Genomic DNA, 24,204 nt, shown 5'->3' on the forward strand with positions numbered 1-24,204 from the left:
GGACATGGAATTGTCTGGAAGGAAATGGTGGTGGGGTCATGGAGTGGATGAGATGTAGTTCAGGCTTGGAATTCCTCCTGGGCTAGTTAGGAGAGGGAGACACAGAGGTCTGGGCAGTGCTGGCCCTGCTGACGTTGGAGTCCATGCCTCTGTATTGTGATTCTCTCCAGCAGTGCCCAAATAGTGTGGGTCCAGGAGGGGAGAAGCCTCAGTTCTCCATCTTATAAAATGAGGGTGCCTTCCAGCTCTAAAGTCCCAATATGTGTTTACTGAGTTGCCAAGAAACACTATATTAGACATGAACACAAGGAATCTACAATCTAAATTTGAATAGAATGGGGGGGAGGTAAGATATCTCAGTAGCTTCAGAGGAAGGGGGGGTCCTGAATATTTAGTTCATTCTCTTATGGGGCTGTCGGCCCTGCTCAGACACTCTGTTCCTGGACCTCAGCACATGTGCACAGCCAACTCTCCAGGACTGTTCTAGAGGCCAAGCCACAACTGGCCGTCATAGTCAGAAACCTAGTTCAAAGCATTTATTTATCTTAGGGGTCAGTGACATCATTTTTAACTATAGAGGGAGTCTTCTTTCTTTCTTTCTTTTGTCGCTTTTTTTCTATTTTTAATTTTTTTTTCCCAAGGAAGTTTTCAGTATAAAGATCAATGTCAATGTAAAGCGCACTCCTTTCTAAATATGCCATGTAGCCCAGAGGCCTGAAAAGTTTTGGAAGTGTTGACCACATACAACTTTAAAACTTTTAATACAGTAGTCCTCCCTTATCTACGGTGTCGCTCTCCGGGGTTTCAGTTGCCCGTGATCGGCTGCGGTCCAGAAGCAGATGATGCTCCTTCTGAGTTCTCGTCAGAAGGTCAGTGGTAGAGCCTAAGATTACATCACGGCGCCTGCGTCACGCACCTCGCTTCATCTCATCGTGCAGGCGTTCTGTCATCTCTCATCATCACAGCAAGAAGAGTGGGTACAGTATGATAAGATATTTTGAGAGAGAGAGAGAGACCGCGTTCATACAACCTTTACTATAGCATATTGTTATAATTGTTCTAATTTATTATTAGTTATTGTTGTTCATGTCTTACTGTGCCTAACTTATACACTACACTTCATTGTAGGTATGTATGTACAGGAAGAAACATAGTATAGATAGTACTGTCTGTGGGTTTCACACATCCTTTGAGGGTCTCAGACCGTATCCACCGCGGATAAGGTGCCACTATTATAGTGAAAGAAAAACAAAATTGCAATATACATAACATATTGAGGACTAACACCCATCTTATAGAAGACTGTACTACGAATCAGTAAGAAAACGATAAGCTGTGTGATGGGAAAATGGGTAGCAGGGATCTTAGGTGAAGAGTAAGAAACATATAATTATGTAAGTATGTATTATATATAAAAATTTTCTCACCTCATGACTAATTATAAAAATTCAGAATAAAGCAACAGTATCATTTTTCACCTCTTGGATTAGTACTGTGGGGAAATACATGGTCTCACTCCACAGATCGGTAAGACAGTTGTAGGGCAATTTGGCAATTGCTATTAAATCATGTGCCTGTGAAGATGCATGAACATGGGATCCTAGAAAAGCATTAAAAATGGTTACCGTTAGGAGAACAGAGGTGAGGGAGGAAGCTTTGTCATGGTGGCACCCCCTCTCCTACCGGGGGAAGCGTACACCAGGTATTGTTCATACTCGCTGCAGGTCTGCCATGACATCCTGTTAATCTGGCTGTGACTTTTGTCCTCTGCCTCCCATCTCTGCACCATGGGCAGGAAGTCCAGGGACAGGGTGAAGGCTGATAACATGTTATTTGCATTTGCCCAACTGAACTTCGACGGCCCCCACTTAATCAATGTCTTTGAGGATCACTGTAAAAATTTCAATTTGAGAATTGGATTCGCTTTTAAACACTTGCTTTGTTTATTTTCTTGTGTCCTACCCTGAAATGAAGCAGGTCTGGTTCCGGATGGTTATTTATAATCACGATGCAGCGATCCTTATTTTTCTGGTTTTCCCATTATAGAGTTCTGTGGCACGCATTCATGCTGTACTTTTTTTCCAGTCAAGAATACGCTACCAGATTATTACGTTTTTAAGAAAGGCTTTGTTTACCTACCTGTGATCAGCCTTTCAAGGAAAACATTGACCCAAGTAGTTGATTACTGATGGTACTTAGAAAATACAGAGCCTAAGAAGGAACACCATGGATGCACACAGTTGTGCAGAACCAAGGAGTCTTCTGTTGTGATCCTGATGCACTCGTTATGGTTTTGTGGTATGGTAAAAAGAGCACTGGATCAAGAGTCCAGGGGTCTTTTAGAGTCCTGACTCTGCTGCTAGTTATATGTCCATAGCTAATTGTTTCATCCCTGTGAACATCACTTTACAATCCATGAAAATGAGTAGATTGGTTTAGGTAGTTAGAAAGACTTCATAGTTAAGGGCATAGGTTCTGAATGATTGGGTTTGAGTCTTGGGTTCACTGCTTACTGGCTGTGCGACCTGAGCAATGTACTCAATCTCTCTGATCCAGAGTTTCCTTATCCTTAAAATGGAGGTCATGGAGAGGTGACTGGAGAATTAAATGGGGATGCCTGTAAAGCACCTAAAACAGTGTCTTGTGTACAGCATACCTCCAGTGGATGCTAGCTATCATTGTCATCATTGCTATTATTTCTAGGGATACCTCTCTTATCATCGTCATCCTTAAGGGCTCTTTCAGCTGTAAAGGCCTTTGGAACCATGATTCTCAGAAAAGCAGTTCAAAAGCAGTATTTAAACTCTCAAAGACTAAGTGGAAGGAGGAGGATGGTTGGGTCAGGAGGATAGCGAAGGGGTCAGGTGGCAGTTGACCCGTTTGCAGCCTGCTTCCGGTTGTGTTTCTCCGTGCCCAGCTGTCGTGCCCAGCTGTCGCCCCCTGCCCACCCCTGAGGCTGCCACCCACGTGTGCCCAGGGGTGGCCAGACACTGTCTGTTCAGCCTCCCCTTTCTTTCTCTAAGCACTAAAAGTCTTATTTGTTCATTTTATTTATTTATTTATTTTTGAAGATTTTATTTATTTATTTGACAGAGAGAGAGGGAGGAGAGAGAGAGAGCACAAGCAGGGGGAGAAGCAGACTCCCCACGGAGCAGGGAGCCCGATGCGGGACTCGATTCCAGGACCCCAGGATCATGACCTGAGCCAAAGGCAGACACTGAACCAGCTGAGCCAGCCAGGCACCCCTTACTTTTTCATTTTAAATGTTACGCTTGCAATGCTTCCAAGTGGAGCTGCATGAAGAGCAGGCCTGAGGTGGGGGAGAATTTAGGATAGGAGTCCTTGTTGGTGGCTGTTAGGAGAGGAGTTTAGGACACGTAGATGAGGAAACAAAGGGAAGAGACTGCAATTACCTCTGGGTTTATGCCTCCTTCAAGAAATATTTTTTCTTTGCACATTTAACTTTACAAATCTGAGATGGATTCTAGCCAGGCATGGAGAGCGGTCAGAGTAGAGGGGTGACATATTCCTGTCCCGTCTCCTGCCAGATGCCTTCCTCTTTACCATCTCTTCATCGTCTCCCTTTTCCCGGTGCGCCTGTGTGTTCGAGGCTCTGAAATGTGTCTCCCGCCATGGTTCCACCTCTTTTCTCAATCAGCTCCTTTCTTCTCTTGTTCCTTTTGGAGTGTGGTTTATGTACCTCAGTGATGCCTTCTGCTGTCCTTTTCCCGCTGGTTCCTGGTTACTCCATGTTCTAGAACTGGCTCTCTAGGCTTCTCCAGTCCCACTGTGGCTGTGCCCTCCCCCCTCCCTCCTCATGCCCATTCTGTGATATCATGGAAGTCAGTGGTAGCGTCTGGTGCAAATCTGGTGCTTTTTGCCTCCCTTGTTTTTCTGAGTCCTGATGTTCTAGACCCATTGGGGGTTCACATTCAGAAAACAATAGAAGTTAAAACCAGTGTTTAAAAAAGGGTTGCAGAAAAAAATTGCAGGCCTGTGGTTTAGGCTGAGAAATTAAAGTCATATGTGAAAACTAAAGAATATTGATGTATAGCTGCAGTGGTTTCAGATATAAGGATCCATTTACGGACACAGAGACCTGTCATGCTTGGTAACAAGTGGGGAGATGATTAGGGTTATTGATAATAATAATATGGACAATAGTGATTTTAGCGGCTCCCATATACAAAAGAGTTCCAGGTTCCAGGTCCAGTTCTAGTGCATTATATGCATTATATCACTTAATTCTCATGCCAGCCCAATGTGATTGACATTACTTTTATCTGACATAGACAAAATTGAGGCCCAGAGGGTTTATAACTCACCTAAAGTCATACAGCTAGGAAGGGGTGGCACTGAGATTTAAACCCAGATAATTTGGTGGGGAGATGGGCAGCATGGGTGAAGGGGAGAAGGAGACCCAGGGCTTCCAGTTATGGAATGAGCAAGGCACGGGGATGAAAGGCACAGCACAGGGAATGTAGTTAGTGGTATGAACAGCACTGTATGGTGACAGACAGCAGCTACACTTGGGGTGAGCACAGCAGAACATATGGAGTTGTCGAGTCACTACGTTGTATACCTGAAACTAATGTGCATTGTGTGTCAACTATACTTCAATTGAAAAAATAATAATAAAAGGGAAGATAAACCCAAGTGCTTTGGCTCCGGAGAGGGATCCTTGACCAGGACACGGTCCATCTCTCTGCCTTAGCTAGATTTGATACATCACCAGCTTTCTACCCTATAATTCAATTCCAGATTTCTGTTTTCTGTTTGCCTAATAGGATCTGCACCATTTAGAAGTAAGACAAACTACACTGCAGTTATGGCAAAGTAATAATAATCTCACTTCTTCCAATATGTGAGGATCCCGAATATCATGAAGCCGCCCATCCTACCCCCAAAGAAACCAGGCAAGGAGGCACGGGAAGGGAGGCAGCTCTGTTAAGTCCAAACATTAAGACCACACGGATGAGCTTATTAGGGGCATGAGGGAGAATTTGCATCTCTGGGATGTAACATAAATCATCCAGAAAATCCAGTACAAAGCACTTCCAGGGACTCAGCAAAACAGGCTGGAGGGTCCATTGTCTATTGATATTTCTGATATGAATAATCTCAGCCAGGATGCTGCCATTTCCAGATTTGCCAGAGCAATGATGCTCAGCTTGAGAGTTCGCACATGGGGGGAGAGGTGTGACTCAGGAGGGTGTATGACTTGCTGATGGAGTAGCGACAGAAAAATGTTGAGAACCCGCTTGCTCCAGAGAGGTAAACACTTGAGAAGCCAGCGTTCTCAAAGAGCAGGTATTCAAGGGTCTCAGGGACTCAAACATCAAACCTGAAGGCAGCACGAGGTTTTGCTTTCTTCTGCCAATTTGGACTGGTGACAACTAGTAAAAAGAGATTTAATATCCATGAAAGAACATTACCCATCTGATCCCACACTGTAAATATTTTTGCAGATTTTCCCCATTCCTTGGTGTTACAGGTTTATTTGGGGGAAAAGAAGTGACCTTACTCATAACTATAGCAAAAGGACGCTTCATAAGGACTTAAACTGACACCTTAATAAAGGTGGAGAACGGATCATGCGTTTTGGGCTAAAATAAAATGAGTCTGTTTAAAACAAAAAATTCTGGAACAGACCTGCCCAATAGAAGTATAAGGTGAGCTATGGCTGTGATTTGAAGTTTTCTAATAAAAATTTTAAATTAAAAAGTTAAAATAGGTAAGTTTATTAGTAATTAATAAGTAAATTAATTTTAGTACATTTTATTTAACTCAGTATATTCCAAATGTCATTTCAACATGTAATCAATAACAAATTTTTATCGAGATATTTTATGTTCTTTTTTTTCCGTATGAAGTCTTTGAAGTCATGTGTGGTTTACACTGAAAGCACATCTCCGTTCACACTAAACACATCTCGCGTGCTCAGAGTGACTTGTGAAAGGAGGAAAGAAACAAGGAAGGTGGGGGGAGGAAATGTTAGTGAAAACCTAGAGGTGCCTTATAAGCACATAGATGTCTCTCACACCCTCTCTTTGGCAATCTCAAAGGCCACACACTTCCTGGTCTTCCATTTCCATAAATTCTCACTGACAAGTCAGGAAAATCCTTTCTCCTGCCTGGTTAAAATCTATCTTTCCCTTTTTGTGCCAACTGTTGTTGATAGATGACATTTTTCTGGATGTAGATAAAAAATTCCGCCTCCCTCCCCTACATTTCTTCTCTCTCTTATTCTGGAGAACCTCCCTTGGCCATTTGCTTTCACCTCACCCTTCTACTTAATCTCACTCTCCAGGTTTTCTCCTCCTCTGTCGGAATCCGTGAGAAGGCAGCTGAGAGGGACACACAGGCATGCAGAGACCCCAGACACTATTCGGGACTCCATTTTTATAGTGGGAATCAAAATACCTCTTAAAATTGGCCTCTTCAGGCATCATAGACCCCCATCTCTTCCACAGGCAAAAAATAAACCAGAGAGTGCTGATGACAATTTTGCATGCAAATTGGTTAGCGGAGCCCGGGGCTGCTCAACTTGTGCGTACGATTTTCTATTTCCATGCACCAATTTGGGAGTTTGCGCATGAATGCAGTAATCGTTCATGCAAAGCTGAAAATGCAGGTGTGGAAGCCTTTTTTAGAGTAAGGGAACTGTCTGGCCCGAGTTCTCATTTAACTGAGTTTTGTTGAATCTTTTGCAATGTCATATACGTAAGAGTATTATTTATTAAAATGCATTTCCAATATGTGGAACTTTCTGTAAGCCTTAGGAGTGTTTCTGTGACTGTGTCACTGACTATATGGTATGTCTCCACTACAGCGAGGAAAAGGAGAGTCCACCGAGGTGAATTTGCTGATGTGTCTGGGGGTAGTGCCTTTGAACCAACAAGTGGATTTCCTTTGTGGGTAGAAGTTGTGCTAAGCCCCCAGATGGTGGAATTTATTCTTGTCATAAGATCTTGAAACTATTCTTGCACATGGTGATTTTTTTGTGCTTTCCAGCAGTTTCCATAGTGCATTATTTTATCATTTTATATATTTTTATATTATATTCACAAATTAAAAAAAATTCTTCGAACTAAAGACTTTATTGATATACTGATGTGAAACTCTATTACAGAGTTGAGACCCTTGTGATAATAACTCAGGGTAAAAAGAAACAGAAGTATTCTCTTGTGGCCTCAGTTAATGCCAGACTGAAGTGTGCACATGCCTTTGGGACCCCATACTTTTGGGGAAATTTCTTTTTTTTTTCCATTTTATGTTGTTTGGGGTTAAGATTCCCAGTCACCTCTTGTATATAACCACTCTCTTTGTCTTGTCATTATTTGGCCATCTCTGCAAGGTGACATCTTTACATACTTCCTTTGCTTTCGTTGTCATATCAGCATTTGATTTTTCCTCCAGGTCAGAGGTATGGATCCAACTCATTTTTAAAATTGCTACTTCATAGGGGCGCTTGGGTGGCTCAGTTGGTTAAGCAACTGCCTTCGCCTCAGGTCATGATCCCAGGGTCCTGGGATCTAGCCCCACATCGGGCTCTCTGCTCAGCCGGGAGCCTGCTTCTCCCTCTCGCTCTGCCTGCCGCTCTGCCTACTTGTGCTTTCTCTCTCTGTCTGTCAAATAAATAAATAAAATCTTTAAAAAAAAAAATTGCTACTTCATAGTCTGCAGTATGGATGAGCCATGGTGGATTCATGGCCATTCTACTATTGATGAATTTCGTTGTGTGCATGTAGGGAAGGAATGAAAATGACACTTGGCTGCTTCAGACTTGAAAATGTACCATGTCCCTTCTTGTTCCCAAAGGGCTGATTGTCTGCCTGGCTCTATTGGGGCTGCCCTACATGGGGGGTGGGGAGGACGTGTGCGAGTGAGGGGCCGCATGGTCTCCAGGCTCAGAATATGTTTGCTGGCTCCGTATACTGCCCATTTCCGGTGCTCCTTTGGTTCCTTTAGCTTCTTTGCTTTCAACACACCTGAATGAGAAGGTATCAGAGCAATCACGCTTAGTTGATTCCTCACAGCTCCTTGTAAATGTGCATTATTTTTCTGATATGCCTTCTCTGAGAACTTGGCCACAGTGACATTATTTTTTCAATACTGATGACTTTTGTACAAAGTCTTCAGACTTTATCACAGAAATCCATATAGGGTCCCATTTACATTCTAAACAGTTTCATTTCCATATTGTTTGTACATATTCATTAGTGGCTGGTCTTGGATGCAATCAGTTTATTGTACTCTCAGAATCAAAGAGAACTACCCGGAGTGTCAGCTCTCATGCTATCATGCTCAATTAGGAAAATGGCATAAAATATTGACAACTAGTTTCCCTTCTGACTCGTGCTAAGCTCTCCTTGGGTTTGGTGTGGGCCAGTTTGAATAGAAATTCTGAAGACTTGGTGATCCTTTGTATGTTCTTGTCACTATAAAAAGTATTTTTAAGTGTGTGAAATATTTTATTAATACTTGGAGTTCAGTTTCTAGCCGGTTGCTTTTAATATTTGAATACCCCACTGTGAAATCTAAGCAGCGTGAAGTCTGGTGGTGCTGGAAGAGCTTTCTTGATGAATCCTCGCCTGTGTCTTCTCTGACAAAGTGGACCAGTGAGATGAGCAGTAATGCCATCTTTTGGGTTTGATTAATGGGTACAGTCAATGGGAATTATTCAGCACTCTCCTTACAACTTCTAGACACTGAACTTTTTACAACGTGATGTTGCGTGTGTGTAATTCAGTGACGGCAGGTGACCCTTTGAAATGACAAGCAAACCAATAACAACTTGACTTCCCCCTCTCCCTCCACCCTTTGCTTTACCACACACCTGTTGTCACAGCTCTCTGATAGTCTGATGCTTCATAGTCGTTTGTGGTCTGGTGGCATACAACTGCAGAACTCATTTGATGAGGCATCTGTTGCTTTGCCAATTACTCCATGATTGACCTGTAGAATCCTAGCTTTATATAAACTTAAAGTAGTGCTTTCAGTCTTCCTGAGATTTTCCCCTCGAGTTTATCCATGATTTAGATAAGGTGTTGAGAACTGTGTTTTACGAAAGCTGATTGGTGCTTGCCAAAGGCCACAGGGAGAGGAGAATGGGGAGTAACTTGCTTAACGGGAATGGGGTTTCCTTTTGGGCTGAGGAAAATGTCTTAGAAATACAGAGAGGTGGGCGCCTGGGTGGCTCAGATGGTTAAGCGTCTGCCTTCGGCTCAGGTCATGATCCCGGGGTCCTGGGATCGAGTCCCGCATCGGGCTCTCTGCTCCTTGGGAGCCTGCTTCTCCCTCTGCCTCTCTCTCTCTCTCTCTGTCTCTCATGAATAAATAAATAAAATCTTTAAAAAAAAAAAAAGAAATACAGAGAGGTGATGGTCGTACGACCTTATGAATGTACTAAATGCCACTGAACTGTTCACTTTAAAATGGTTGATCTTATGTGAATCTCACTTCAATTAAAAAAATAAAAAAGAATAAGTAATGTTTTAATGGTGTGGTCTCCTGAGCCTGGATAGGCTTTATTATTATTTTTTTTTAAGCTTCAAAAACATGAATTTATCTGATAAGACAGTGACAGAAATCCGAATTTGGAAAGCCTCAAAATGAGAGTTTTAACTTATTCCACAGATTCAGAAATGACACAGACAGAAGACATTGGTCTGCAAACATTTTAAAAATTGAATTCCTATTGCTTACCTATCCAATAAAAAACCCCACATTGGAAAATGATTGATTTTAGCGTTTCGCTAAATTGGATCTACTGCAGAGCCCAGGCAGACGGATGTTATAGAAATAGTGGCCTTCAAGGAACTTTCAAAAGAGAGAGAGAAAAAGAGAGAAAGAGAGAGAGGGATTTGGTTGAGCCGTGTCATTATCAGCTTTACCTGTGAGGGAAATGACCCGAGGGAAATGGTGTCGTTCTCTCGTGTTTCGCTCCCTGGTATTGACAGATCCATTAGCAGATGTAATTAGAAAAGCAGAGTCGGACTTTGAATAATTAGGTTAAATTCACACATGATGGCTGAGCCAAATCATAGAAGCTGCTGCCGTTCAGCCTGCCGTCGCCTGCCGTAGAGTGGGGAGAGGTGTGCGGGTGCTGGGCGCCCGAGGTTTCCTTCTTGTCCCGGACCCTGGCGCTTTCCCAGTCGTAAAGTTTGAGGGGAGCAAAGCCGGCACTTTGGCTCTTCTGCAGATGTCTGAAGGGCTTCGTTTCCAGGCAATAAGTGGGGCTGCAGAATGTTTTTGCTAAACAAAACATAGTCATAGCAAAAACAAAATCTACTTCATCCCAGGAGTGTTAAGAAATGTGTGGTTTTGTGGATGAGGTTTCTTTCCCCCTGTTTGCATTCCTTTTTTTTTTTTTCCTTAACCCCAGGAATAATGGTTTATTTATTTATATGGAGTTATGTTCTGAAAGGAAAACAAAACATTTATTCCAAAAGATCTTTGGACTCTCATGCCACCCCAAATACCTTTCCAGCAGTACTCTCTATATTATTGACTTTTGAGAAATCAAAAGCCTGTTATTGGTCATTGAATGAGGAAAAAAATATTTCCAAGGGATGCAAAATGTAATTGTATGGTTCTGAACTTTTTGTTCATCTCTACATCAGTGTAGAAGAGAGAATTAGGAAATAGGGGACTGTGTCAAACACGCACAGGTGTATCCCTGAAGGCTGATGTGAACTGTGACGATGTGGGAGTGAACAGGATCACACGCTCTTCATTACATGACCGAGGCTCACACCATGCCTTGACTGTGCTAAGATCAGGGACAGGAAGGAGTAGGGGGCACCCATCCCCCTACATTTATCAAATACCCCATCCAGACTCTGCAACCTACCAGGTCTTGGCTTTGGGCCATATGGACTTGAAAATCAAATGGGAATTACTTGCCAAATCTAAAGATTAGGAGAGTTTCTATGAGGACCAAGATTACTGAGTTCCTCAAGGTAAGAATTAGAAGTTCTGGCACCACTGGGCCCATGTTCCTGTTGGCAGTAACCAGGCTGGAAATACACGATGCTGCCCCCTTGGCAAGATGGGGCTTTGGTAGTCATTATATTTCCCATAGTTGTGTTTCTCATTTACTTTATCCATCCGGCCCCTGGGGGCCCCAGTTCCTGGCCTTGTGATCTGCTCCAGACCCTCTACCAGGTCACGAGATAAGAGCCAGTCCCTGCCCAGGCTGCTGGGAGAGGCCAGCTGGAGAACTGGGCTTTGCACGGCAGAAGGTCCAAGTCCCTGTGTGGGAGGAAGACACGGCTCCCTGAGTGGGAGCGCAAGGGGCGTCCAGTCTGGTCCCTGGGCTTGAAGACTGATCCCTGGAGATAAAGACTTGGGAACTTGACGGATTGGAAAGTGGAGAGAGGAAAGTGTGATCTTCAGATGGACACTGGGCCCTAACAGGAGTAACTGTTATTGCCTCAGACTGGAGTAACATTGGCTAAGACAGCATCATCAGTGTCCCCCATCTTCAGAATATAAAGATTTATAATTAGAAATGGCTTATAATGAGAAATTTTAACATGATGAGGTGGCTTATGTGGTTCAGTCCTGGAATGGAGTCCTAATAAAAGCCCAGGAAGTCAAAGTAACTTCACATAACTCACACTGTGGTCCTTCTAGCTCTCTGCTAGGAAGAGAGGAACCCATCGTCCCCAGGGATGCTTCTTAAGATACCCATCTTCTCTCCCACTACTGTGCAGGCGTCTCTTCCCTAGAATACCCCTGGAGAGCTTCCCCCACTCCCAGGGACTGTCAGAGCAGGCAGAATCCTTTCTAGGGCCTGGGATGGGCAGAAGGCTGGGACCTCATAAACAACAGTGATTTTATTCTGCCATAGTGGCAACAAGACTGTTTTCTTGCCTCTCTCTCCATCTTTCCACCCACCCACCCGCACCTGTGGTTTGTCCTTATTCCCATTTTGGCTCTAGTTTAGGGGAACTCTTTGAGTTCACTTTGCAAGCATTTATTATATTATCCGATAGCATTTTTTTTTTTTTTTAGTTAGAAACTGGATGTTACTCTCCAATTGAATAATGAAATCATTGCATTTTAAAGTTGAAAGCTCCTTTCAGAATTGCTGATCCAAGGTCTTCATTTTATAAACAATGGACCCAGGAGATGGGGTGGGAGTCATATGACTTGCCCAAGGTTACATAATGTGTAAACGAAGTCAGGCAAATCTTACAAAACTAAAATAGTAGAGAGGTTATCCTGGTGGGTGGGGTGAGAATTAGACCAAGAGGCTACAATTGGTATGTCCATCCAAACAGATAAGTCATTCCTTCCTTTATTTTTCCAGTAATAATACTGGGGGATTGGTCAGTTTATAAGAACTAGGGTTTTTCTGAAGGTGAAGGTTCAAACAGAAACAAGAAATAAGGCCCTTAATCATATTTACAACAAGAGCCTGGTTTTTTTTTTATTGCAACAAGATTGTTGAGATTCATTTTTATTTGTTTTTTAACCATGAAGCTAAACTTCTTTTGCCAGCATGCATACCAAAAATTAAAGCCATAAAATTGCTGAGTTTTGACAAGAGATACATCTTTAGATTTTAAGATAAAAATTTTAAAGGTATGATGTTGTATTCAGGAAGCATTTAACTCTGAAGTGGTTGACTGACTCATGTTTTTGGTGCACTGATTTGCAAGCCTGGAGGTTAGGGCGTGCGGGTGGAAATAGGGAACGATTTAGTGGCCCAGCACCATAGTGTCATCACCAGCCTCAGCTGACCGGTGTCCCTGACCAGCTCCCCATCCATCACTGCCACCACCACTGACCATGATAGTTTGGAGCTTCGTCAATTCCACACACATCATCCCATTTGACTCTTACAGCTGCTGTATGATGTTAGTATGTCCATTTTAAACAAGGAAACGGGCTGTTCACGTGCCCAGGATTAACGCCAGTGAGGAATGTAGCTAGAATCCCAAATCTTCTCAATGCGCCGACTGCTTTTACTTTCTTATTACAGCGTGATGCATAAGCGGGAACAAATCTATAAATGATCAGCATCCCAGGAAAGGCTTATTTTAGTATAGCAGTGAGAGTTTTGAAATACTTGACACATTTACAAACCACTGCACTGTGGAGACCGGCTGAGTGGGTGGTCTCATGTTGGTTGATTCACAGATGCTCTTCATGTATATTTTCATCAAAGAGGAGGGTAGCTTAGTGCTGCCTTGTATTTTTAGGTTTGATCGACATGGTGAAATTACCATGTATTTTTAGGTTTGATCAACATGGTGAAATTACCCTCCAAAAAGGGCTTACCCACCTACCAAAAGTCTGTTGGGTTTTGCAAATGAAATAGCCAGCATCGATGCCATACACACGGACGCTTGTGCGGTTTGGCCACTTTGTAATCCCTTGACAGCAGAGGAAACCTGCCCATGCCCTTGGCACAGCCTGCCTACAGACCTGCTCCTATCATTTGCCGGGCTCAGGCACAAGAGTTCAAGAGATATTGGGCCTGAGCCAGCACTAGGGTGAGGCAGGCGAGGCAACATAAAAAGATGCGATCAATAAAGTGCTCTGCTAAAGCCGTATTGGAGCTTAAGAAAAAGGAGAAGTCAGTAAGACTGATCTCATCTTTATTAAAAGTTTTGATATTTTGTTCATTAGGACTTTGCATGAATTCTTATTTTTTAACATATCGCATTACATTGTTATTTATCTTGCTTACTGAGTTTTTGGTGCCCCTTAAATTCTGCTCCTATGACAGTATCGTGCCCTAGTCTCCATCCTGCCTGGGGCCTGGGGGTGAGCAGTGGGGGCGTCATCCACCCTTGCTGCAGGCCCCCGTAGTGGGCCAGGGGCTGTCAGGGCAGGGAATTCCAGGCTCTTGGCTGTGTGAGGTTGTGCTGTGGGTGACGGGTGGGTGCATGTCCTTAGGTCCCCGGTTTCCTTCCCTGAGGAGGGGAGAGGAGAGGAGAGTGGCTGGAGGAGGGCCAAAGGAACCTCAGGGTCTCCTGGAGGGCTTGTGAAGGTGTAGATCACTCAGATTCTGATTCAGCAGGTCTGAGGTGGGGCCCCAGAGTCTCCATTTCTAATGAATTCCTCCATGCTGCTGCTGCTGGTGGACCAAGGAGCACACAGGGGGTCCAAGGTAGGGGGTCCCCTTGCCTGGGTCTAAGGAGGTACTTGGTGTGCATAGGAATTTGGAGGGGCTCAGCATTCTTTACCAGACTTGTCTTTAGATTTTTTTTTGTCTAGCAGCATATCCAGAAAGTACCCTTCAAGGGGAAAGACTGCATTCTTTCCTACTTTTCTGGCCAATCTGCTATTTGTCACTGTTATTAATGGAGATTTCCCCAGGATGCTGGACACAGAGAGACACAGTGAGAGAGGGAACACAAGCAGGGGGAGCGGGAGACGGAGAAGCAGGCTCCCTGCTGAGCCAGGAGCCTGATGCGGGACTCAATCCCAGGACCCTGGGATCATGACCTGAGCTGAAGGCAGTCGCTTAACCAACTGAGCCACCCAGGTGCCCCGCTGATGTTAAGTAGTATTCTTAAGTAGCCCTAGATTTTGTTTTTTAAGTTTGTGTTTTATTTATTTATTTTTAAGATTTTATTTACTTATTTGAGAGAGCGAGTGCACCCCCACGCACGTGCACCAGCAGCGGGAGGAGCAGAGGGAGAGGGACAAGCAGACTCTGTGCTGAGCTGGCGGCACGCAGGGCTTAATCTCAGGAGCCTGAGATCATGACCTGAGTTGGATGCTTAGCCAGCTGAGCTACCCAGGTGCCTCAAGAGTTTGTGTTTTAAAATAACACATTATTGGGCGCCTGGGTGGCTCAGTTGGTTAAGCGACTGCCTTCAGCTCGGGTCATGATCCCAGGGTCCTGGGATCGAGCCCCACATCGGGCTGCCTGCTCCGCGGGAGGCCTGCTTCTCCCTCTCTCACTCCCCCTGCTTGTGTTCCCTCTCTCGCTGTGTCTCTCTCTGTCAAATAAATAAATAAAAATCTTTAAAAAAAATAAAATAACACATTATTTTTAAAAATACATAAAACACTTTTAAGTAATGTTTTTACATATAAATAAGAAACTTAAAATGTCTCATAAACCCTCCACCCAGTGACCCCTGTGGATGGTAATAGTACTGCAAATACAAAATAAAAACTACCTTTCCATCCTTCTCTCTATGCTCTAGCCTTATCCAATAGTCATGTTTTTGTGATTTCTTTCAGAAAAAAATTTTATTCTCAAAGAGATTATCTATCTTTCTAATTATTTTTATACAAGACTATCATAAACACTGTTAGACACCTTGCCTCTTAACTTAGTAATTTATCTTGGATACATTTCCATCAGCACCTAACAGGTTTATCTTAATCTTGTTAAATGGCCCATAGAATTCATCGCTGGGGTGTCCCAGAGTTTAGCTAACCAGCCCTCCAATGAAGAACTATTTGGTTCCAGGTTTTTGCTGTATGAACAACCCTGTAGTGAGTATCTTTGTCTGTATATCTTGAAAAACATCTATGAGTCCAGCCATAGGCATGACATCCAGGGGCAGGGTTGTTGGACAAGGGGTGTGTATACTTTTGGGTTTGAAGGCAAACACCATATTGCCCTCCAGAGAAGTTCACCCCCTCAGCCATGAAGAGCATGCCTGTTTCCCCAACATTCTTGCCTGCAATGGGTATCATAGAAGTAAAAAGAAAACAAAATCTATTATTCCAATAGCAGTAAAAATAAATAGGAATAAAATTGATAAGGTACAATATCTGTGTGAAGAAAACTTTAATATGTGCCTGAGGGACCCCAAAGAAGTCTGGAATAAACAAAAATTATGCCTTGTACTTGGACAGGAACTTGTGGTATGATGAAAATAGCGTTTCACCCTCAGTTAAGCTATAATTTGAACACGATTCAATAATATCAATGAGATTATTTTTAGAAGGAGGGTTTGATGAACTGGTTTGAAAGACCACTTGGAAAAAAAATAAGAATAGACAGGAAGATTCAGAAACTAAACAGGAAGATTCAGAAACTAAACAAGAAGATAGGAAGTTACAGGAAATAGCCTGACCAGATATTAAAACATAACACTAAAATTATTAATACAGATTAATGGGTCACAATCATAAACTTAAATATATTCAGGAATATAATAGATGATAAAATTGGCATCTCAAATTAATAAGGGAAAGGGGGTGGAATGTTGAATTCATACTGCGTAGGTTACAAATTGGATCAAAGACTCATATCCAAAAAATGAAATATGTAATAACAGGAGAATTGTTTTATAATCCCAAATCTCTCTGCTATGACACAACACTCAGAAGTCATTGAAGACAAGATTGAGAAATTCAGCTTCACAAAAAAAAAATTCTTCATGATAAAACCCAGCTTATGCAAAGTCAAAAGACAATAAATTGGGGAAAGCTATTGCAATTTCCTAAAGATGTAAATTTCCTAATATATAAAGAGTTTCTACAAACCAATAGAAAAAAGGACCGATAACCCAATAGAAAACTAGGCAAAGATTATGAACAGTTAATAGAAAAGGTGACACAGATGGTATTTAAACATGAAATGTTCAATAAGAAAAAATACAAGTTACATAGAGAAATACAAATCACCACTGTAGGAATCATTTTTTTCACTACGAGATTAGCCAGAGCATGGAAAAAGGAATACCTTTATACATCACTGATAGGAGGTAAATCCATGCTACTCTGTGGAAGAAATCTGGCCATATCTGAAAAAATTACAATGCTTTTATCTTTGGCCCAGCAAATTCCTAGGTATGGAATTCCTAGGTATGATGTACTGTATGTGCACGCGTGTGAAATTATGTAGGAACGATATTTTTCATCAGCATTACTTATAAAAGCAAAAGTTTGAATAACCTATGGTACATCATACACTGGAACACTGTGTGTCTGTCAGAAGAATGAGAAAAAGCTCTGTGTGCTGCTATTGAATGGTTTCTAAGAAAAGTATACTGTGAATTGATGAAAATTAGCAAAAAGCCATATGTGTAACACTATGCTACAATTTATATTAAAAGGGAGGGAGATATATAGACATTTTTACTTGTATATGAATTCAGCAGTTGTTAATGTGTATACAAAAAGTGGACAATACTGATTTGCCTCTAGGGAAAAAGTCTGAAGGGGGATAGGGCTGGGATGTACAATTTTAACTGTGTATTTGCTTACACCTTTTGATTTTTGATTCTTGTCTGTCCTTCTCAAAAAATTGTTTTAAATTCAAATCTAAAATAATTCAGTAGGTGAAAAATATGTGTTTTGCATAGTGCTAATGTGGAGTTAATTTGGGTGCTTTTTCAGATATTGATTAGCTTTTTGTGTTTTTTAGGCAATTGCCTCTTAGTATATTTTGTCTTTCTCTCTCTTCCCTTCCTTCCCTTGTCCTTCCCTCCCTCCCTTGACCTCCCCTCCCCTTTCCTTCCTCTTTCTTTCTTCTCTCTTTCAGTGATTTTTTTTTGCGAATTAAGGAAATTACCCCTTTGTCTTAAATGTCACAGAAATTTTGTTCCAGTTTGTCTTCTGAAGTTGTCAATGCTGTGTTGCCACCTGGGAATTTTATATTTGCATGCAGTTGTCATTTTTTCCTCCTCCTCCTTTTCTTTCTTTTTTTATTTTTGAGGGGGTGGAAATGACTTTTCCAATGTGATCTCTGAGAAGATTGACTCTAGGTTTAAAATATCCAATTAGCAACACCTTTGGATGAGTTGGAAAATAATCTGCTGTTTTTTTAAGTTCTCTTTGACGACAGTAGTTAAGACAGGAGTAAACTCATCCTTAGTAAGAAGTGATCCGAGGTCTGCAAGGGCAAGGGGAGAGGGACTTGGATGGGGGAGGGTGGGCCCTTTTTTTGCGTCCCTGATAAACCTCTCCTCTCTCCACCTCCAGCTGAGCTCCCGAGGTCCTCGGCGGTGAGGCTGGCCTCCCTGCACGACCTGCCCGCCCAGCTCCTGGAGCTGTACCAGCAGGGCTTCTCACTAGTGGCCCTGCACCCCTTCGTTCAGCCGACCCATGAGCGGGAGAAGACACCCCTCGAGCACATCTTCAGGGCCATCCTGATCAAGAAAACTGACAGGTAAGTCCTCTGAGATGAACCGTTAGCTTCGCATTGTGAGGTGGCTGATGCGTGTTGAATGGAGGAGGGGAAGTGAGAAGACTGGGGGTAGAGAATATATTTGAAATTTTCATGGTGTCCCCAGGGCCTCTGCCCTCTGACAGGGTAAGGCAAAGTGATAGACAACCAGAGAGAAGTTTCACAGTGTCCTGCGAACTGTCCACACCCGACTGCATGAGTAGAGATTTCCATATTATATCCTGACCCTCTTTTAATTTATTGGATTACACTCAATTAGAAAGATGCCTCCTCTGAAGAGGTGTACTCCTAGAATATGCAGCTGGTGAAAGTATCATACTGTTAATCTGAAATGCAAGGCTACAAAACACACTATTTTTTTGAAGGCTATATACAAACTTATTATCTTCCTCCAAACTCCAGAAGTACTTGGATATTTTAAACTTACCGTATGTTCTGTCAGTCACTTGGGAGGAGAAATAAAACCCACTTGAATCAAGTGCTTTGACTGATTTGTCTTCATTTTAATTTTCAAGGCTTTGAGGATGTTTTCAGTATGGCTTGTCCGGTTGAATGCTTTATTCTTATGTTTTTATTGGGTCTAATTAGGAAAAGAGAGTTGGAGGTTGGTTTCGCAAAAGGAGTAATATTAATTTTAAGTGATTTAAAAAAAAAACAACGAAGGTGGGATAGTAAGCACGATATGTTTTTGTGTTTTATTTTGAAATAAAGTCTGGCAAAAAAATCAGATCTGTCCTTCGGCCAACCATCATGGGAGAAATGACAACTTCTGCTATAGTTTAAAAAGAGAGAGTGCAGAGTGACTGCTTCTCTTTCTCTCTTTTTAAAAGCTACTTTGCCTGGTAGACAGACATCTGGCTTGTGAGCTCACAGGGACACCTGGGTGACTAAGACGGGCTCCTCCTTCCTGGCCAATAGCGTTCATTTCTTCATGGCTGATCAAGCTCTGGGCTCTCAGTCCGAGTCAGCCTGTGTTGGAATTTGAAGTGAAAGATGGCGGACACCTTTGCTAACGTCCAGAATTACCATGGTTTTTATAGAGCGAGACTTTTCTCAAGTCTGTCTTTTTTGAATATTCATTTCTTGATGTGGATTTGCTATATCCAGGTCAATCACCAGAGGAAATTACTGTGGGAGCCACGGTGATTTTAGATTTTATACTGACACACAGGGTATGCGTGATTATCATAGGTCACCCGTATGGAGTGCTTACCATATGCTGGGCTTTCCAGGTATCATTTCATTCTCATAAGCAGCCTTTGAAAAAGGTACTCTTTTTATTTCCATTTTAAAGGTAAGGAAGCTGAGGCCCAGATGTTGACTTGTTTATCAAGGTCACACAAATGGCAGCAAGCAGAGCTCTGACTGGTCTCAGGCAGGCTGACTCCCATCTGAACCCTGATGTGAAATACTTCCTGTGTTCTTGCCCCCCATGATTCTGTGGACAACCCCTTTATAAAAAAAGCAGGGAAGATATCTTTGATTTTTAGATGAGGTAGTAATTTCATTATTCCACTTTCCTCCATTTTACCACTCAATAGTCTCAAGTAAGTCAGAATTTCAGAAAAGAAACAAAATAAAACCAACCTGCCATGTACTTTCAATGTACCTTTCGCGAGGCATTCACTGGACATCAGTGTTTCTGCTTCTTTCATCATTCCATTAGACTTGATGTTTAGAGGGGAGGGTCCACTTTGGTCACAAGAGTATCCCTCAGTGTAATTCTACCACAGGTGATGTTAGGATGGGATTTGGCATGAAGTCAGCACATCATAAATGAATTTGACTCTAAATGTGAAGATGTGTTTTTTTTTTTCTTTTTTTTTTGCTAGGGAGTAGCACCTCTCAAACTTTGATATGCCTCCTATTCATCTCCTAGAGATGTTGTTCTAGTGCAGTCTGATTCAGCAGGTCTGCGGTTGGGCCTGGGACTCTGCACTTCCAGCACATTCCTAGATGATAGCAATGCTGCTGGTCCATGGATCACACTTAGAGTAGCAAGGGTGAGAGGACCTGACTAATTCTTGTCCGGCTCCATGCCTGACACTCACCAACACTACTGGGGATCGCCCCTTCCCTGCTAGGGAGAGTTTTGAATACTGATAAAGGTGAGAAGGAACAGAGGGCTCCTGGCTGGAGGGCCCATGTTCTATGCTGCACCTAGCTGCCAGGGAGTGTTGGAGTGTCAGGGACACATTAGTAGATTTTTCTGGTACTGAATGATTTGCAAGGCCTGAACTAATTCTCAATGATCTGATCAGATCGAGGTGGGTGAGAAAGCTCCTCTTAAGGATTAAGAACTGTCACTTTTGGGACTAGTCCATAACCAGCCAGCAGTGGAGCTGAAGTGTTCAATAGGGTTATTATTATTTTTTTTTTTTTTCACTTCCACTGAGGACAGTCCCTGAGTTAATGAACTTACTTTCCAGGAAAGGAAAATGGGTCAAGCCATTAAGAAGAATGAGACATGAGTGTGCAGGAGGGTTTTCAAGAAAGAGAAGATGGCATTCTCCTTGGGTTTAAGTTCACTCTAGTCTACAGTGCCTGGGGTCTACATACTGCTGGATGGCTTTAAGGAACATTCCAGATTCTTAATAAGCATATTCAGAGAAAGAAATCCCTTGGATAACTTTGTGCCAAATCTTTGAAACTGCTCTCACCCCTCACCCTGTTGCGTTTGTTTTTTTAAAGGAAATTGCTAAAGCTTGTTCATTTGTCGTGATAATGAGGCAAAAATGACCAAGAGATTTTCCCCCACTTCCATTCCCCATTAGCATTGGGTGAGAGGAGCGGTGGTGGGAAGCAGAGTCATTATACAATATCATTTTAAGGGACAGGCATTTTCTCTCCTAGCAAACGTAGTAACCATGTGTTTTTGCATCCCGAGGAAAAGACCCCACACTATTAAAGATAAATAAACAAAAAACAACAGAGCTTTTTTTATATCGGTAGGGGAGTTTATGTGGTAGAGACAAAACAAGGGAAATATGTGATTAATTTTTAATAAAGACTGTTAAAATGATATTTTTCACAAAGTCTGCCAAAGTTCTGACAGCTATAGTTGCTGTTAAATGAAATGATTTAGCTGTCAAAGAGGAAGTCAATGCCTGGTTAATATTTTCTAACTGGACACTTTTTAGAGTACTATCAGTCCAAATAAAGTTCATTTGCAAGAATTATCATGGGATGACAACTTCAAACTTGGATAGGAACCTCAATATGTTTGAAAGGTGAACATAAAGTTTTTAGCAAATAACTGGCCTTTGGGATCTGTAGCAAGACCAGGAAAAAGAAGAGAACCATACAAGCTTACATTCACTCCCTCACTCATTACTTTGCAAACACTGAATTCTACTCTTTGTAAGGTATTTTGCTAGGAGCTCTACTCGGTGGGGAGGTGGAGGGTGCAAGGTTCAACTGGACAATGGAGCTTGCCTTCTAGATACCTGTGATTTAACTGAGAAAATAGGGCATACACCTTATGCCATGGGAAAAGGAGGAGTCACCTCCGTCTGGAAAGGAAACAAAGGAAATGTTTCTGGAGGAAGGAGCTTTTAACTTGGTCCTGATTTCTTTGGGGGCAAAAATAGGAGTAATGTGCATGAGGCAGGAAGAGTTTATTTAGGTCTTATAATGCAGTGTCTCCTGGTGGAGTTTGGATCATTTGAGAGCACTATTGACAGTCGGACTGGTTTATTAATGAGTCACCCCAAAAGCTCTGTGCAATAACATTCCTTTGAGCCCTATACCATTTTGACGAACTTTATTTAAATCCATGAAAAATTACCTGATCCCTTTTCTTAAAAAATCTGATAACTGCCATTTCATTTTAAGATGTCAGGCCAACCCACACTCCTAGTACAAATTGTTCTTGATCCTCGGTGTGTTGAATTTACTTGAAAACTGACTGAGGAATGAAGAGCTGGATTTGAAGTATTTAATGAATAAGTAGGAAGAGAGTTTGTACTACTTTCCCGAAACTCTTTCTTTAGAACACTTAGCGAATTTTAACAGACAGTATAGTTAGTGTTGTTTCATTTACTCTGAAGTCTAAGTACAGTTAAGTTGTCCTTCATGTTTTTCGGGCAGTTTTCCTTAGAATGAGTTGCCAAAGATCTCAAAACTTGATGGCTAAGAGAAGTCACTTATTAACATGTTACTTCTGCTCTTTCGTGAGTGTGGGTTTAATTCTAGGCCGTTTTATGGGTGTAGGCATGAATACAAAAACGCACTGTGCTACTCCATTTTTCAGCAGTTGTGTTGTCATTGTTCACACGTAGAGCTGGTTCAGGGTGTCTGTGATGTGTTTTTCATCACTAATGGGTTGAAGGTCCCCTGGGATATCGCCTTATATGGCACAGGGGACCACAACATCTGTGAACCCTGTGCACATTCATCGGGTGCCCTTTGGCCTCGGGTGGGGGGGGCGGCGCACAGAGGAGCTGCTGCTGATGCCAGGGGTGGGATGCGGAAACCCTTGTGGAAGGTGGAAAATGCATATAATGAAAACTGCTCTTGAAAATCTCTTTACTTGCCCATGAAATGTAGTACTGGAGCATTTCTCTCCCTGACCGATGCATGTTTTCCTTCAGGACGAGATCAGATTGGTGTTTCCAGCAATGAACCCCGTGGGGAAGTAAGCTGGTTTGGTTTAGAGTGAGTGTTCCTTAAAATCGCACCTCAGGGGGTGAGGTATTGCACTTGGATAGGCGTTGGTGGGAACTGAGGTGGAGGGAACAGGATCTCCTCGCCTCCTGCCTTATGTCCATTCTGGGACACATCTGCCTGTTGACTAGAACAACTGACTCCGTTTTAAGTGGCAAACGGTCCTCTCTTTCAGTGAGATTTGTTTAAGATAAACATGTGTGGTGTAGCTTCACTATGCAAAGATGACTCTAAAGAGCTCTCAGCTCTCAAGAAACTCATCTACTGGGGGAGGGGGGGGAGCGGTTGTCAAATATATATGATGTAAATGATGTGAATGCCCAGCTAAATCTATAGGTCTTGGTTTTCACCTCTGACCCAGAATTTGTTAATGGGGGTGCTTTACACAAGGAGGCTCTGTGACCCCCTTTTGCTCTGGGTCTAGAATGATGGTGGATTTGAACAGGGAAACCAGTGGTGAGGAGGGTCTCCCAGGCAGGGGGACTGGCCCAGGGGAGCCCAGAGCCCTGAAAAGCAGACCATGGATGGTGTGGGGTGACCGGAGCACAAGTCAGAGGGAAGCAGGGAGAAGAGGCATGAGGTGCCTGGATCGGGAGGCCTCTGACAGCTGGGCTAAGAAGTTTGAATTTATCCTGAGGTCAGTGAGGAACCATTGTAATATTTTTGTTTTGGAGGAACAACCCTTAGAAGTGCTGAGTTTTGAAAGCCAAAGAGGGGAAGCTAAGAGGGAAGACAGTGGAGGCCAAGAAAACACAGTCAGTGAGGGAGGGAGCCGGTGGGTGACTCAAGTAGGCTGCAGGGGGAGGTGAAGCAGAGTTGGATGGGAGATGCGACTGATGGGGGGAAACAGTGGATTTAACATTTAGCTGCAAAGGGATAGCTTGAAGGAAGAGGAAGAATCAAAATAGGAGTGCACTTTTGACTCCGATGGCTGGGAAGGCTGACTGGAGGAGGGCGGGAGGGCATGGAGAAGGGCTGTGTCTTGGTGGGGTTTCCCAGAAGCAGATCCTGAGAGGATCATCAAGGAAGTGTTCCCAGGAAGCCTCAATGGGGACATAGGACAGGGCAGGGAGGAAGCCAGCAAGGGTATGGTGTCAATCTTGGCCTGATTCCGCGGGGAGCAGTGAGTCCACCTTGAGGCTGGGAACCGGCTTTCACACTTCTGCACCCAGCAGCCATTTGCCACGAGCTGCCTCAGCCACTTCCCAGGTCTAGGGCACATCCCGGGAAGGCATTCCAGTAGCCAAGGAAGACAGGAAAGCGTGCAGAACCCAGGGGGACACACAGAGCCAGGAGGGGACTTGGGTGGAGCACGGGCAGTAGCCACCGCAGAAGGAATGTGAATGGCATCAGTTTGGTTGCATCGTATTTGCGGGCAGTTGCTGGGGGCAGGAGGTCCAGTGGCAGGTGTCTGCTGGGCAGGC

The 24,204-nt window shown here is 43.0% G+C and overlaps 1 protein-coding gene and 1 long non-coding RNA gene across 3 annotated transcripts in view; both read left to right on the forward strand.

Annotated features, from left to right (window-relative positions):
- The window catches only part of RFTN1 (raftlin, lipid raft linker 1), a 195,024-nt gene that overhangs the window by 60,229 nt on the left and 110,591 nt on the right, over nucleotides 1-24,204 (forward strand). For both annotated transcript variants that reach the window (XM_034994118.1, XM_034994108.1), the window contains exon 3: nucleotides 17,911-18,097. In XM_034994118.1, the coding sequence (XP_034850009.1) occupies nucleotides 17,911-18,097 (187 nt within the window). The remainder of the gene's footprint in view (nucleotides 1-17,910; nucleotides 18,098-24,204) is intronic.
- Nucleotides 859-5,696, forward strand: LOC118003260. Its single transcript, XR_004677298.1, has 2 exons — nucleotides 859-973; nucleotides 4,788-5,696. It is a non-coding gene; the product is annotated as an uncharacterized LOC118003260 (long non-coding RNA).

This window comes from Mirounga leonina, unplaced genomic scaffold (assembly GCF_011800145.1).
Source record: "Mirounga leonina isolate KUSES-001 unplaced genomic scaffold, KU_Mleo_1.0 Mir_115, whole genome shotgun sequence".
Taxonomy (NCBI): domain Eukaryota; kingdom Metazoa; phylum Chordata; class Mammalia; order Carnivora; family Phocidae; genus Mirounga; species Mirounga leonina.